This window comes from Monodelphis domestica, chromosome 1 (assembly GCF_027887165.1).
Source record: "Monodelphis domestica isolate mMonDom1 chromosome 1, mMonDom1.pri, whole genome shotgun sequence".
Taxonomy (NCBI): Eukaryota; Metazoa; Chordata; class Mammalia; order Didelphimorphia; family Didelphidae; genus Monodelphis; species Monodelphis domestica.
In genome coordinates this window covers 271,629,798-271,647,330 of record NC_077227.1, presented here as the reverse complement: position 1 = coordinate 271,647,330, position 17,533 = coordinate 271,629,798, and the positions used below count along the sequence as shown (strand labels likewise).

Here is a 17,533-nt window from a genome sequence, read left to right as displayed (position 1 = left end):
AAATGTAAGAAAATAAACATTTAAGCTCTTTTTATGTGTAATTGGGAAAAAATAAAATATTATTAGTGGACTTAAAAAAACATTTTTGAGCAGAGGATGACAGGGTTAGATAAATTTTCAGGAAATATTATTTTGAAATTTCTATGAGGTATATAAATTAGAGGAAGGTAGAGAGTGGACTTATAAGTACCAAAAAGGAGGCAATTGCAACAGTTCAGGCAGATGATGATGAAGGTCTATACTAGAGTGATAGCAGTTGGGATATAGAAGGGTGGGATGGGAGGCATACTTAACAGAAGTTACAGAGACAAAATGGATAGGAGCTGGCAACTGATTGGCTAAAATGAGATTGATCTAACTGATATTAGAAGCAAAAGAGACAAAAGAGTAAAAGACAAGACTAAAATTAACTAACAGAAATAGCTAAGTCATTAGAAAGGGAAAAATTTAGAGGAAAAGATTATGAATTCAGTTGTGGAATTGATGAGCTCAAGGAGCTGGTGACATCCAAACTGAGATAAGTGTTTAGCTTTAGCTTTAGACACAATCGATATATAATAAATGTTAGCTACTATTATTTGGAGCTAAGAGGAGAGAACAAGACAGTCATAGATTTGAAAATTACCTGCATTAAAAAGGGAATAGTTAAAGTCATTGAGGGAGAAGGGTAGGGGGAAAAAGTACAGAGAGAGAAGAGAGACAAATGAGAATTTTCTTCTTTTAATACAAGACATTCTTTCTTTCTAATTCATTCTGTTTCTGTACATTTCTTAAAGATTAAATTAAGTCTATAAAGTTATTCAGAGGAAAAGTGATGGAACTAGCAAAATAAGTAAGTGAAATAATAACCATCTGTATTTCTTAAAACTTAGTGCTATGGAAACTCTGAGGATCATCTTTCAAAGTATTTGCTAATATCTATATTTCTTTAAACACTGAATTCATGTTAGATACTAACAACTCAAAAAGATTTTTTGGCTGTCTCTAAAGCTGTGACAGAAATACTCATTTGGGTTTTCCTGGGCAACAGTGGGCAGTTAAGCAGATTTGGAATGCCTCATTCTTAGAGAATGGAGATGAGGTTATTATGGAACATGCTTCTGAGCTCATAACTGAGAAGTAAAACCCCAAAAGAGGAGGGGATAAAAAGACCTGGTACTGTCCATTAACAGTGCTAGAATATGGGTTAATCTGTGCAAAGTTGTAACAGTTATAAAGATTAGTAATATACAATCCACTGATACCATTAGGACTCCAGAAACCACAAGAAAGCCAAATACATTGATAGAAACAAAAATGCCTCCCCACTTAGGGTGGATACAAGCTGGTGGGGACCCTATAAGACTTCCCTCCAGTCATCAGATGCCACATTAGCCTAGTGCAGTAGACTAAGTGAAAAGTCAAATTACTTCATCAAGTTTTCAAAGCCTGCTGTTTGATGTTTTTCTTTACATTCCATTTAGCCAAAAATTGTTTTTAAAGTTCTATACTCCAATGTACTTGGAACACATTAATTCCATTAGAAGGTCTATTTCAGGAAATAGTGAGCATATTTCTTGGAAACAAATACATGTGGTTAAAAACCAGCCTTTAAAAAATGATATAAGATGCCAAATGGAAAACAAATATGAATTTTAACTGCAATTATATCTCCTTCCCAACACATATCAAAGGTGTCATAAATGCTGCTTTACTGAGAGTCTGGTGTTTTGGTTTTTTGGTTTTTTAAACTGTAAAGCCTATATTGGCATGACTCTATAAGTGGTCTCTCTGCCTCTTAATCATTGGCGACCACTAAATGAAGTGTATCTATTTTCTCTGTTACATTACTATTGGCAACCAGGTCCTCAGTAAGTGCCCAGAATTGTTTCCATGGTAACAAAAAGCATTCAGCATCCCTCTTGTTTGGGGCCAATTTAGCTTAAAATCTTCTTTTGTAGAGTAAAAACACGGTGGATTAAGTAAAAATAAAATCAAGACACAACATTCTGAAAAGAATTCAAGGTTAAAGTGGAAAGGCTTGCTTCACAAAGCTGTTTTGTTTTGGGAATTTTTTTTAAATCATGGAAGTTTAAATTGCTGCTAAAAAACTACCATTTACAAGCATGTTTCTGAATTTCTTCCTTGAGTAGAGACCAGCTAGACAGCCCCTGTATTTTACCTTAAGATTAAGAAAAAGCCAGAGCAAATATTGAAGGACAGTTCAGATATACAGTCACTTCAAGACTCTTTAACCCTGGGGTGAAATGCATAGACATTAGCATATTGTCCTACTCACACACTAACATTCCTGTCTTTGTTTATATGCAAAAAATTGGAAGGAATTATGAAGTGAATAAATGCTTGTGTTTTTGTATTTCTTTTCTAAGAGAGAGATGAGAGGAAATGAGATTTTGTTTACTGAGAGTAAAACACTTGAATTTGAAGAATATGTTTATATCACATCAGGGAAATCAAGGAAGCTAGAAGTCCTCGAGAGTCAATTTAAGCATGTTCCTCCATCTATCACATCCTGAGTGAATTAGTCTAGAGTGTCTGTTTCATCCTAAATCCTATATAGCATTCACAGCTCCCATTTTGTTAGAAGAAAGTGAAGACAATGGAGTGGATGCCTTGTGGGATGGATAGACTAGACCACTTCTTCTCTTTCATTCTTGCTTTGTTTAAATCAGCCTGGCAGAGAGAATGAGTTCTGTTCTCAACAAGTTATTGATAAATTAATTTTATGTAGCTTGGAAAGATATAAATTGACATTTCCCTCCCTGGCCCTTCCCCCTATATACAGACACAAAAAAAAGGCTATCTTCCTACTTCTATTATCTCAAGATAATTCTAAGAAGCAACAGCATTCAAGACATTTTATGACCCATTGGAATAAAATAACAAAACAATGTAAACTTCTCAACTAGTTTGAGGGCAAAAAACATATTCTGACTTTGGTAGCTTCCCAGTATTCAGCATTTGTTTCTTCCCCCTTTCCTTGCCCACGCATATTTGTCATCTTTTATTCTGTTTCTTTCTCAACCTTTCATCTTTTGGGGCTTCAATAATATAGTATCCAAGACAAAAGAAATGAGCCTATAATGTGTTGGGTAACTAAAATGTTTAAATCACAAAGAAGGAATAAAGTTCCCCTGAAGATTTTAAAAAATTCTCAGTATACCAGAACACCTCCAAAAAGAAACATTGTTTAGATACTGTTCAGACACCCACAAACAACATTTTATTTAGTTTATATTGTCAGGGACTTTAGATGGGTTGGAGAATAAAATGACTGGTAATGGGTTTCAAAGTGTTATCCAAAAGTTGAACTTGTCTTCTTAGAGTCCTGAATGGATTAGGGTTCTATCTACCTTATAGATTCTTTTACATCCTTTGCTTGCTTTCTCCTTTTTGACTAAGAGAAGAATATTTATTCAGCGAGAAGTTGAAGACATAGCATTTTCCATAGAGAATCCATTTTGAATTACTTTCCTGTTCTGTCAGATCCTATAAAAGTCCTACTTTTCTAAGCTTTGTAGCAGGCAGCAATCCTCATCTAGTTAATGCAGATTCCCTATTACTCTGTGAGGATAACTAGTCAATATAGCAATAATTGTTCATTAAGTATCTACTATTGTCCATACATACAGCCTGTGCAAGAAGCTATTTTCATATTTTATATTATTAACCATTCATTTTATTAATTTAACAATTGTACAAACTTGCATGAAAAACAGGAATTATCAAAATATAACAGGAATTATCAAATGATATATTTTAAAAATTCTTTAACTATATCTATATTTCCTCCCCCCTCCCCAAGTCATGAGCAAGATTATTCTGAGAAATGTACAAAGATTCATATTCAAAACTAAGAAATTTGACTGTTAGCCCAGATATAGTGAAATGAAAGTTTTTGGAGATTATCTCAAGATATTATTCTTTAGTTCATCTGATTTGGAATATTATTCAATATTCAGCAAGTATTTATTGAGTCCATATTATGGATCAGTTATTGATTTGGATAGGAATACCAAAAGTGCAACAAAATATGGGTTTGAAAAGCTTAGATGTTACACAATCACAAAGAGTTAGTTGGCTTTCACTAATTCAAGCTAGACTTTTAACACCACTTTAATTTAGATAAAAATAGGGGAGCATCAGTAGAATAGTGTGAAAACTGTGGAAGCACTTTTCTTTATCATTAAATAATGCCTGGATAAATGCCCTTTGAAAAGGTAAATATAACTGTCATCCTTGAAAAAGAGGATACAGCAGAGAGTAAAGGAATAAGCATTTTTATGGCGCCTGTGTGTGTCCCTTTTTACAAATACATTACCTCATTTGATAGACTGCAAGAGTGTTCCCAGAATACAGACTGCCTGTGTCACAAGGGAGAAGGGAATATTTCTTTTTCCCTCTCCTTCCTCTAAGTTTGCCCCTGCCAACAACATTTCACAATAACATCTCTAATGCGGTATAACATAATCCCATTGTAAAGTCATAAAACTCTGCTTTCAATCATTTTGTTGATCTTCTTTTACAAGAGTCAATGTGATGTCCTAGAAAGATCACTGAATTTGGAGTCAAGAGACCCGGCTTCAACTCCTGGCTTTGCAACTCACCCGCTGATTTATTTACCTTGAGGTAAATCATTTCACTTATCTAAGCATCAGTGTCTTCTGTTAAATGAGGTGGTTGGACTTTTAATGAACCTCTAAATTCACTTCCATCTCTATGATCCTCTGATATGAGAAGCTGCATAGTATAGCAGATAAATAATTGGTTTTGGATTCAGGAGGACCTAAGATCCAGTATCATAACTAATAGTGCTGTGTGACAGTGAATGAATCCATTTAGCTATCTATTTATATATGTATAACACTAAAATATTTATTTATATTTATTATGTATGCAATTATTTATATAGCCCTTTCAGGTTTACAAAATCCTTCCTTATGTTATCCCTTTTGATCCTTGCAATAATCCCAAGAGGTAGGTGGTGCCATTACTATCCCTGTTTTACAGATTAGAAAATGAAAAAGGAAGTTAAGCAACTTGCCCCCGGGTCACACAGCAAGTAAGGGGTTAAGGCAGAATTTTAATTCCTAATTCTAATGCCAATATTTATTCAAGTTATTTAACATCTCCATGACTTAGGCAACTCTCTGAGACGCTAAGTTTCCTAACTGCAACAGTAGAATTTCCTGACCAAGAGTTCTCTAAACATCAATATAATAAATCCAGACAAAAAAAAATATTTAAAAGGACCCAATACCATTTCTGGAGAACTCATTGCCTTCTATAAAGATATTTCACCAAACAACATGTTTTTGTAGAATTCATTAGTGTTGTTCCACCACATCATGGACACTAAAGGCAATTCTTGGGCCTACAAAGAAAGGAATTCAATAATTCCTAGGTAGGACTGCCATTGATGGTGTTGAGAATTTGTGCCATTACTTTCAAGTCAAACCTTGTGCTTGTATATATCAATTTTCCTACTTGACTGAAATCTCCATCCTTCAATTAGCCACTAACTCCATCACTATAGTTCTAAAAAGCATAAAAGTATAGGGAATATTAAGCTATGTCAGACTTTGGTTTGGTTTTCTCAAATTATAGCTACCATTATGGAAAAAGAATCAGATAGCTAGATTACATAGAAAAAGAGTATTGCACTTGGAGTTACAAATAGAAAGGATCAAATCTGGCTTCTGACACTAGCTGTATGACTCTGGGCAAGTCACTTAACTGCTGCCTCATTTTCCTCATCTGTAAAAGGATGATAATGATAATAATAACCATCCCTACTTATCAAGATCTTGGTGATATTTAAATCTGATAACACAGACAGTTTTAAGCTATTGGGAATCCTTTGTATTTTGTAAAGTGTTTTGCAAACCTTAAAGTACTAAATAAATAGAAACTATTATTATTTCAAGATAAACACAAAGTAGATGGAGGGTAATTAGAGAGAGAAAAAACTAGGGGTCCCAGGCAAGGTCCCCTGAAGAGATGAGATTTGAAATGAGTTTTAGAAGAAGTCAGAGAAACTATGATGTCTGAGAAGAGTACAGAGGGTTCTAGGCACAGGCGAAGGTTAGGCATGGAGATGAAAGATGGAATTCACTGTTCAGAGTATTTATTCTCTGAAACTAACCAATTCATACCAGTGCAGCAAGATTATAGAATGAAGGAAAGGGAAGTGAACTCCATTTCCTGTTGGTTATTGTAAAGATAAAATGAATATATATGCAAATCTTAAAGAGTTATATAAATGTTAGTTATCAATGACCTTCTAAACATCATCAAACAATGAATGAACACCTACTGTGTGCTATGTGATGACACCGTAAAGAAGTATGCAGGATCTGTGTGCAATCTGTATTGAGTATTTCACTTAATTTTTCCCAATAAAAGAAAGGGGAACTGTTCCTATTGCAATGATTTTTCTGGTTACTGTCATCACACATCTCAGTGAAACACTGTGAGAAGTGTTCTTGGAGTATTGTCAACTAAAAATCCTGCAACAAGGATAGCTTTACACAGGATTTCACACTGAATAATATAGTAACATCTAGAGATTCCTAACACAGGGAAGCAAGTGAGAATGCTTTTTTTTAATCACGATGACGTGTGCATAAGATGCTCCCCAAACAGCTCACCAGAACCCCCTGTTCAACAGGTGCAATGGAAAATGGGTATGACTTAGAATTAAGGCATCTGGGTGTCTATCCTGACTCTGCCACTTCTTAGCCCTTTGATCAACTTCAGTTTCCTGATCTATAAAATGAGAGGGGTGGACAAGATGATATTAAGACAGTCAATTGGAAATTAATAAACATTTATTAAGAGGCAGGTAGGTAGCACAGTGGATAGAGCACCTGGTCTGGAGATGGGAAGTTCTAGGTTCAAATCTGGCCTCAGACACTTCCTAGCTGTGTGACCCTGGGAAAGTCACTTAATCCTCATTGCCTAACCGTTACCACTCTTCTTCCCTGGAATCAATACATATTACTGATTCTATGGTGGAAGGTAAGTGTTTAAAAAAACAACTACTAAGTATCTGCTATATGCCAACCATGTTCTATGTGCTGAGGAAACAAAAAGAAGTAAAAAACAGTTCCTGTCTTCGAGGAGCTCACAAGCTAGATTCCTTAGATTTTAAGACCAAGCACTCTATGACTCATTATTTTGAGCTCATAGTTAACAAAGTGTTTTCCTCCTTTACAAAACCCAGCCTATACCTAAAACTTTTGGATTGGAATGGGCACCTTACAAATACATTATCTCCTTAATCTCTGAATGTTCCAAGGTCATAAAGGGCTTGAGTTTCTCAGCAAAAAAAAAATGCCTGGGATGCTTATAGAAGATGAATATAATAACTAAAAATACATTAAAGTAAAATGAGGGGAAAGACCCTTCTGAGAAAACACAACAAAGATGGAGGCTTGTTAGCTTACCTTGCTCTCCATTGCTTTCTAAAGATTCAGGAACTTGGTTCTCAAAGTCATGTTGAAGATTCTTCTTCAGCTTTTCAAGGTGGCAATCTTCCTCGAGAACAGGAAGAAGTCTAGATGGCTGCTCTGGGTTATCACATGTGGGATAGGACAGTTGGGATACTATAGAACTAGAGTCCCCAAGGGGACTTTGTTTCATGTCCCCAAGATCAGTATTATAAGTTCCAGTAGGGAATTGGTTAGCTTCAAGCAATAGAGGTTCCATGTCATCTTTGATCTGAGCATGGTTTTGTTTTTCTCCATCTTGCAAATCACTCTCCTGAACATCACCATCAATCAACTCTGGGTCCAGCTCACCATTAAACTGAGGGTTGTGCTTACTTAAATTAACAATGGAAGCAGACAAAGTATCTCCAACTTGCTGGACAGCTTCATATACCCGTGATATCCAAGAAGAAAGAGACTGGAAGAAGTTCTGGGTATCTTGAGAAGCCATGGTCAACACCATGACCTGACGACTACAAACTCCAGAGGTTCAGTTTTGCTGGCACGCCATAATTATGTGAGCTATAGAATAAGCATTATAAGAAATTAAATTTGATGTCTCTTGAAGATTATATGTATTTTAACACCTAGATGAAATGGAAGGAAAAGAATACTTCCATCTAATCAATAAAACAACCATGAAGCCATCACTAGACACCCCCAAATTAATGCCAAATTATGCATTTTAAGGAAGAAGGGGAGATCACTATTGAAATCTTGAAATAGCTAGCTGAAAACCATTTCACAAGATACTAAATGGAGATGATTTGAAAGCCTATTCACCTCATCAGGCATGTGCAAAACTTGCATTAGCAATAATGGGACCTATTCATGTGGACCAAGAGGAGGAAATCCCCCCATGGACTAGATTTGGCAATGTGAAAAGGATAAATGAATCTTCATTAAGAGGCAGTTCAGCATGACATTTTTAAACACAAAAAGGTTTGATGTTCCATATATGAAATTACAGATCACAGTTAGCAGACTAATAATCATCTTTACTTCATGAGACAAAGATTTAGCCTTTCAAGGAAAACGTATAATTGGTGGGAAATGCCTTTAACAAACTTCAGAGTGGCATTTTTAAGTCTGTGATTTTTTTAGAAAATAATATGCACGATGAAGGAATTAAAACCTCTGAAATAGACTTTTGCTTATTATGACAAAGTCAAATTCAACACTACAAACCAAAAGACCATTTTACCCAAATGTATCCTAGTAACAGGTTATAGAATTTTAGAAGCAAAAAAGATTTTAGAAACCAATTATCTAATCTCAATTTTCCACAGAAATAAATCAGAGTCCAGGAATGAAAAGTAAAAAGGCCAAGGGTACATAGGTTATAAATGGTAGAGACAAAATTTGAACCCAAGTATTCTTACTCTAAATTTTATTTGGTCATTTTTCAGTCATGTCTGACTCTTCATGATCCCATTTGGGGTTTTCTTGGCAGAGACACCAGAGTGGTTTGCAATTTCCTCCTCCATCTCTTTTTACAGATGAGGAAAATAAGTAACTTGTGCAGGGTCACACAGCTAGTAAATATCTGAGGTCAAATATGAATTTAGGAAGAGGAGTCTTCCTGACTTCAGGCCTGGCATTCTATGTAGTACATAAATCTTTTTACTCTATCCCTTCTCTACTCAAAAATTTTCAACAGGTAAAATACAAAATCAGCTAGGATAAATTGCAAAGTTAGAAGCCTAGTATTTGATATCCTCCACAATATGGCTCTGGTCCACCATTCTAGCTTTATTTCACATAACTTTCCTTTCCTCACCACTTTTGTTATTCCAGGGAAACTGGTTTGCTAGTAATTTCTCACATGTGGCATTGTATCTCTTACTTTCATGCATTTGGATAGGCGGTCCCACATACCCAGAATGTACTCTTTTCTCACTTCTACCTTTAGAATCCTTAGCTTTCTCCAAAGTATAATTCAAATGCCACCTCTTGTATAAGACCTTTCCTGATCTTCCCTTATAAAAGTTCTCTGCATATACTTTTTACTTACATGTACAAATTGTATCACCCAATAAGGTGGTTCCCATTGAAAAAACCCATGGGTGTTCCCAATGGTGGTTCAAAAGGTTCACCCTTAAAATTCTTTAATGGTACCTTAAGCAATAAAAAATTGAAAAATTTTCTAAGTGATATTTAAATTATCCTGGGAGTCAACAACACTTTTTATTGTGTGGAAAGGTTTTCAAGGAATAAAAAATAAGTTGGGAAGTATTACTACAGTAGAATATAAGCCCCTTTAGGGTGAGGAATATTTAGTAGTTTGTTTTTTCTCTGTGCCCAGTGCCTTACACATTGTTCCCATTAAACAAATTTGTTTCACTCAATTATATACCTCAATGGCTACCACAAGTAAATGGTTCCCCTCTGCTTTCTTCAGATCTCCCAAAACTTCAGCAGCCTTCCAGGCTTTAAAAATGCTCTTCCACTAAGAAATCTCAAAACTAATCTATAATAGCTATAGGGACAAATGCACTGACAACTAGGACAGCAATAGAATTCTGGGAGAAATTAGAAGAATGATGATGATGATAATGATGATGTTGATGACAACTTTACAACCACCTAATGCTTTAAAGCTTTTCATAAAGTGCTTTCACATTCATGATTACTTCCTTGGAGCCTCATAATTACCCTCCTAAGATTGGTGGAGCAATCATTACTACCCCTGTTTTCTGAATAAGGACACATACTCAGAAATAACTTGCCAAAGATAATACTCATTAATGATAGAGTAGAGAATAGAACAGAGGGCTTCTTATCCCTCCCTTCTCACTTACTTCCTACACAGTTCATCTTCCAGTACTTCATATAAAATACAACTTGTATAGACAGCTCGTTTGAAAATCTATCAGATGCTGACCCAAGAACCTTTCAATTTAAACTATGGAATCTTTAAGGACAAAAAACTGGCACTGTGGAGTGAATGCTGGATCTAAAGTCAGAAAGACTCATCTTCCTGAGTTCAAATCTTGCTTCAGACACTTACTAGTTATGTGCCCTGATCAAGTCATTTGCTCCTGCATGACTCAGTTTCCCCACCTGTAAAATGAGTTGGAGAAGGAAATGACAAATCATTTCAGTATCTTTGCCAAGAAAACCCCAAATGGGGTCACAAAGGGTCAGACATGACTGAAAGAAGTGAACAACAATAAAATTTCATTAATAACAAAGTTGAGAGGCTCATATATCTAGAAGTTGAAAAGATTTGAGAGTTCATCTAATACAAGTCCCTTAATTTTTTACTTTCCTTAGTTTTTTAATCCAATCCTCTTACTCCCAAGAGGTTTGTAGACTACTAAATTGGAACAACCTTACTAGGAAATATAACTCATACCTACGACTAAGTATAAATTATTGGTAAAGTACTTTTAAAAGAGAAAATCATTATTGTCAACAATGCAGTGATCCAGGAAAACTCCAAGGGACTCACAATGGAAATGACTATCTACCACCACAGAAGGAACTGACAGAGTCTGAAAGCAGATTAAAGCATATAGTACTTCACTTTTTATTTCTTCCATGAATTTTTCTCTAGTATAAGCAATATGTATCTTCTTTCATATTAGGACAAACATGGAAATATGTACTATATGTTGACATATATGTACAACCCATATCATGTTACCTGCTGTCTTAGAAAGGAGGAAGGGGTAGAAGGGAGGAAAGCCACCTATAAACAATCATGCACCAACAAAACGTCAGAAAATTACTACCGTAAATTTTATCTACATGTAATCTGGAAAAATATTTTTTTAAAAGGGAAAATTAGGAAAGACTTTGTGTAAGAGGTAGTATCTGAATCTTGGTGTTTAGTCTTTGGAAAAAGCTAGGGATTCTATATGGCAAAGGTGATGAGAGAGTATACTCCAGACATGTGAGACAGTCAATGCAAATAAACTGAAGTACACAGATGTTAAATACCTTAACTACAGTCACACAGGTAGTGAATATCAGGGTCAAGATTCAAATTCAGGGCTTCTGATTCCAGGATTAGTAGTTTTTCCAGTACCCCACACTGCGTCCCTTCTTTTGACATTTAATTCATATCAATTTTGGTGAAGTTAAAGCTGTTGGAGTATTAAAGACATATTTTTACCAATTTTCTGTGAGGGTAAAAAATTTAGAATGATACTAGTTTCATGGAATGGATTTTTGCTTCTTTCTTCTCCCTGCTAAATTCTTCTCTACCTTCTAGATCCATTCAGGTGTCATTTCTCATGAAACTTTTAACTCATCTATAGCTCATCCCCTATATCATACTTATTCAGATATATGACCTACCTACTTCCCTAATTTCATAAAGAGGTCCTGGTCACATCATTTTTCTATCTTTAGGTAACATGCATACCCCACTGCACATAAACTTATAGTGGTCTCCACAGCTGTTAAAGCTATCCCTGAAAAACTTTGGGAGAGTGATCTTGGCCACCCCAAGTTGGCAGGGTGATTAGGCCTCCAGGATTTTGCTCTAATTAGCACTGGAGGGTCGAAATGGGATGGGCCTAAAACCCATCCCATTTCGACCCTCCAGTGCTAAACCTAGGTATATTCATATTAGCCATCTTTAATTATGACTATTACTATGAATAAAATTTTATAGAGAAAGTTTTGTAAGAGACCTTGAATGAAAATCAGTGGTTACAAGATGAAGAGAAGCTTTCTTAAGAAGAATGGGGGACTGAGATATATAACTTGATTTCATGCTGCAGCCACAACTTCTACACTATCATAAGAATCAGGTTAGCTCTCCCAAAAGGACAGAGCCAATGGGTGAGTGACAGCTAAGTGTTCTGAGAGCATGCAGGAGAACCAAGAACTTAGAAGTCAGTCAATAAGCATTTATGAAGATTCTTTTAGGAACCAGGCACTCTGCTAAGCACTAGGGACACAAATAAGGGCAAAAGACAATCCTTGCCTAAGAGGAGCTCACAATCCAATGAGGAAAGACTCCTATAAACAACCATGCACAAACAAGCTATAGAATAAATAGGAAGCAACCAGAGAGGAAACATAAGAAGGGGATTGGGAAAAGTGTCTTATAGAAGATGATATTTTAGCTGGGACATTAAGGAAGCCAGGAAGCAGAGAAAGAGGAAGAGCATTCCAGGCTAGTGAAACTGTCCAGAGTTGGGAGATGGAATGTCTTGTTCAAGGGCAGCAAGAAGGCCAGTGTCAGTGCATTAAAGACTCAATAGTAGGGAGTGAGGTCTAAGAAGACTGGAAAGGTAGAAAGGGGACACTTTCTTAAGGGTTTTGGATGCCAAACAGGATTTCATATTTGATCCGGGAGGTAATAAGGAATCACTAGAGTCTGAGGGTGAGGAGAGGAAAGGTTGCATAGGATCAAACTTCTTCCTTTCTCCCATCAGTTTTTCACAGGCAATTAGATTTGCACCCTCTATTCTCCCTTTATTCTTGAAATTTAGGGAGTTAATCTATTCTCATGTTGAAACTAATGGTTCTGTATATAAGACTCCAAAATCTTCATCTCCAATATTGAATTTAATTGCTATTCTTAGTCCTATACTACCAGTTGTCCATGGGGACAAGTCTACTTTTTTGTCTTAAGCAAGACAGAAATTTAGCATATGACAAATTTACCTTCTCATTATTTACCTCAAGCAAGCAATCATTCCCTCTTTCTTCGAGTCCTCCATGATCACATTTTTTAGTAATTTTTCATGCCTCTCCATTTTGGGATATTATTATTTTGGTCTGAGTATGTGATTTCATTATCCTGTTGAAATTCTGTCTTAAATTTCTACACTAAAAAAGTAGCACATTTCTCTGATAAAGGTCTCATTTCTCAAAATGATAGACAACTAAGTCAAATTTATAAGAATATAAGCCATTCCCCAACTGGCAAATCATCAAAGGATATAAACAAGCAATGATGAAGAAATCAAAATCATCAATAATAATATGAAAAAAATGTTCTAAGTCACTCTTGATTAGAGAAATGCAAAGTAAAACAATGTTGAGGTTCCACCTCACACCTATCAGATTGGCCAATTTGGCAGTAAAGGAAAGTGGTAAATGTTGGAGAGGACATGGCAAAATTGGGCCACTAATGTGTTGTTGATGGAGTTGTAAACTCAACTGAGGACAATTTGGAACTATGCCCAAAGGTATATACAACGTGCATGCCCTTTCTTCCAGTAATATCACTACTAGAACTGTATCACAAAAAGATATTTTCTTAATTCCTAAAGAAAAAATTAAAAAATAATAAAGGGGAAAGGACCTACTTGTACAAAAATATTTATACCAGCTCTTTTGGGAGCTCTAGATTAGATTGGAATAACATTAGATTTTACAATTAAGAGACTATTGGTACTTTGGGAGGATTTTTTCAGTAGAACGAGGAGTCAGAAGCCATGATACAGAGGACTGAGAAAAGAGAGAGAGTGGAAGTAGTGGAGGTACCACTTGTAGATGACCTTCTTAAGAAGTTTAGTCATGTAGAAACTATGCATAGACCAACATTTCACACGACATACTAAGATAACATCAAAATGGGTACATGATTTTGACATAAAGACTGAAAGCAGAGGCGGAGTCAAAATGGTGGCTTAGAGGCAGCAAAAGTTCAGACCTCTGAAACCCTTCCTCACCAATTAAAAACTAAATGCTTTGAGGGGACTGGAAACCAAATCTAACAAAAGGACAGAGCTAGGGAACCCTCCTACTGGACTCAACTTAAAAGGTACACCCCCAAAAAGCCTGAATTCTAGAACACTTGGGCTTAAGGAGAAGAAGGAAGGTCCCAGGACACTTCCCCCAACTAAAGTGCTGAGCCTTCAGCAGGGGCTAGAATCTCTGGGCAGGCAAGGGTGCTAGTCTGGAGGGAGTACCTTGCTATCACAGCTGTGCCAGGCTCAGGGTGTTGAACAGGCAGGGAGGCAGCTGGAGGATAAGTGCAGAGAAGGCAGCCAGCTTCAGCCACTATACTTCATCTTACCCTCTTCCTCTCCCCCTCAAGTTTTTTGCCTCAGGGCACATTCAGCTTTGCAGATCAACTCCTTCCTGTCTCAACCTTATCAGTAAAGCAGATGAGAGGCCTTCAGAGGGCAGAGAAGCTGAAGTTACAACACCCCTCCCCCAGAGTTCTCTGAGAGCCTTGAAGACTAAGCTCCAAGGGCAAAGGCCTTGATAGCAGGATGGGAAGCCCAGCTCCTTTTCAGCTTCTGCTGCCATCTGAGGGAAGATCTGATATCAGGGCTCAATGAGACCAATCAGCAGAGCAGAAAAGAAGCCCCTTTAGGACAGAATACCTCAAACCCACAGATCTAGCACATAATCAAAGATTACAGGCAGGCAATTATAGGGAGGAAAGAAGGGGAAAATATGAGTAAACAACAGAAAAGGAAAAAAGAAATTACAATTGACAGCTTCTATCCAGGTAATGAACAAAGAGAAATTGGAACAGAGGAGGACCAAGGATCACCAATTAAAAACACAGAAAATACAGTGAATCGGACACAGGCTTTGGAAGAACTCAAAATACAATTCAAAAAACAATTAAGGGAGGCTGAAGAATACTGGGGAAAGAACTTAAAAAGCAAAATAAGTCATCTGGAAAAGGAAATAGTGTCTTGAAAGCCAAAATTAACCATCTTGAAAATGAAGCAAAGGAGATGAAATATGACCTCCAAAGAAAATCAGACCAGAAGGAGAAGGATGACCAAAAAGTCAGGGATGAAATCCAGTCTTTAAAAACTAGAATCCAACAACTAGAAGCAAATGACTTCACAAGGCATCAAGAATCTATAAAACAAAATGAAAAGAATGAAAAAATTGAGGAAAATATGAAATACCTCATTCACAAAATGACAGACCTGGAAAACAGAGTCAGGAGAGATAATTTAAGAATTACTGGACTACTGGAAGAGCATGACAGAAGGAAAAGTCTGGACATCATTCCACAGGAAATTATCCAAGAAAACTTCCACAACATTCTAGAGCAAGAGAGAAAAGTGGAGATTGAAAGAATCCACAGATCACACCCCCGCCCCCGTATTTAACCCTCAATTTACAACACCCAGGAATGTAATAGCCAAATTCAAGAACTACCAGGCAAAGGGAAAAATATTACAAGCTGCTAAGAAGAAATCATTCAGATACCATGCAACCACATTTAGGATAACATGGGATCTGGCTGCATCTACACTAAAGGACCAAATGGCATGAAATATGATATTCTGGAAAGCAGGGAAACTAGGTCTACAACCAAAAATCAAATATCGAGCAAAATTGACTATATTCCTGTAGGGGAAAGTATGGTCATTTAATAAAATAGAAGACTTCCAAGCATTCATAAAGAAAAGACCAGAATTGAACTGAAAATTTGAGGCTCAAACAGAACTCAAGAGAATGACCAAAAGGTTATTAAGAAAGAAAACAAAACAAAACAAAAAATAATCTTTTTTTAAGGGACCCAATAAGTTAAAATGATTTATATCCCTACAAGAAAAGAGGATATTGGTAACTTTTAAAATTTGTTATTATCATCTGAGTAGCTAGAAGAATTATACTTATAGGAAACAATGACAAACTGGATAGGATGAAATGCCAAGATACATACATACATATTTAAATAAGTATGTATGTATATACAAATAAATAAATAAATTATACATATATACATATATATATAATGAGAGGTTTAAAAAGAGGTTAATACTAAGTGAGATGGGAAAAGAGATAAAATGCGGTAAATTTATATTTCATAAAGAAGCACATGCAGGGAGTGGGGGCGGGGGGGAACACAAATACACTGGAAGGGTAAAGAGCTTGGAGACAGGAAATACTTAATCCTTATGTGCATTGAAATTGACTCAAAGAGGGAAGAACAATCGGATCCATTGGGGCAGAGAATTCATTTATGCTCTATAGAGGAGTGGAAGGGTACCAAATGGACTTGTGGGGAGGAAAGTAATACAAGGGAGGGAGAGTGTGTGTGGGGGGGGGGGTATTTTAAAAAGACCCTAAAGAAAAATAAGAAGGGAACAAGAAGGAGGGGTAAGGAAAGCAAAATAAGGGTGGGAATTATGGGGACTGATTAAAAACAAAACACTGATGTAGAAGGAATAGTGAAAGAAGAAAAGGAAGGACTAAGAGTGGTTATCAAAATGTTGGGAAATACACAGCTGGTAATCATAACTCTGAATGTGAATGGAATGAACTCACCCATAAAATGCAAGCAAATAACAGAGTGGATTAGAAACCAAAATCCTACCATATGTTGTCTACAAGAAACACACATGAGGAAGGTAGACACACACACAGGGTAAGGGTCAAAGGCTTGAGCAAAATCTTTTGGGTCTCAACTGAGAAAAAGAAGGCAAGAGTCTCAATCATGATATCTGACAAAGCCACAGTAAAAACAGATCTAGTTAAAAGAGATAGGGAAGGTAATTACATCCTATAAAAGACAATATAGACAATGAGGAAATATCAGTACTCAATATGTATGCACCAAATGGTATAACATCCAAATTTCTAAAGGAGAAACTAGTGGAGCTCAAGGATGAAATAAATAGTAAAACTATACTAGTGAGAGACCTGAACTTTCCACTATCAGATCTAGATAAATCAAACCAAAAAATAAATAAATAAGAGGTGAGAGATGTGAAGGAAATCTTAGAAAAATTAGAGTTAGTAGATATGGAGAAAAATAAATAGGCACAAAAAGGAATACACCTTCTTTTCAGCAGCACATGGTACATTCACAAAGACTGAACATGTACTAGGGCACAAAAACATGGCAAACAAGTGCAAAAGAGCAGAAATAATAAATGCAACCTTTTCAGATCATAATTCAATAAAAATAATAATTAGTAAGGGTACATGAAGAGGCAAATCAAAAATTAATTGGAAATTAAATAATACAATTCTCCAAAAGTGGTTAAAGAACAAATTATAGAAACAATTAATAATTTCATTGAGGAAAATGACAATGATGAGACATAATTTCAAAATCTATGCAATGCAGCCACAGCAGTACTCAGGGGAGATTT

The 17,533-nt window shown here is 36.1% G+C and overlaps 1 protein-coding gene across 2 annotated transcripts in view; it reads right to left on the bottom strand.

Annotated features, from left to right (window-relative positions):
• The window catches only part of SYT16 (synaptotagmin 16), a 344,492-nt gene that overhangs the window by 128,461 nt on the left and 198,498 nt on the right, over window positions 1-17,533 (bottom strand). Inside the window, exon 1 of one of the 2 annotated variants that reach the window (XM_016428532.2) lies at window positions 7,449-8,329. The exons of the other annotated variant lie outside the window; for it this stretch is intronic. Within the exon in view, the coding sequence (XP_016284018.2) occupies window positions 7,449-7,953 (505 nt within the window). The 5' untranslated portion in view covers window positions 7,954-8,329. Of the gene's footprint in view, window positions 1-7,448; window positions 8,330-17,533 lie in introns of those variants that run through there. 2 annotated transcript variants of the gene reach the window in all.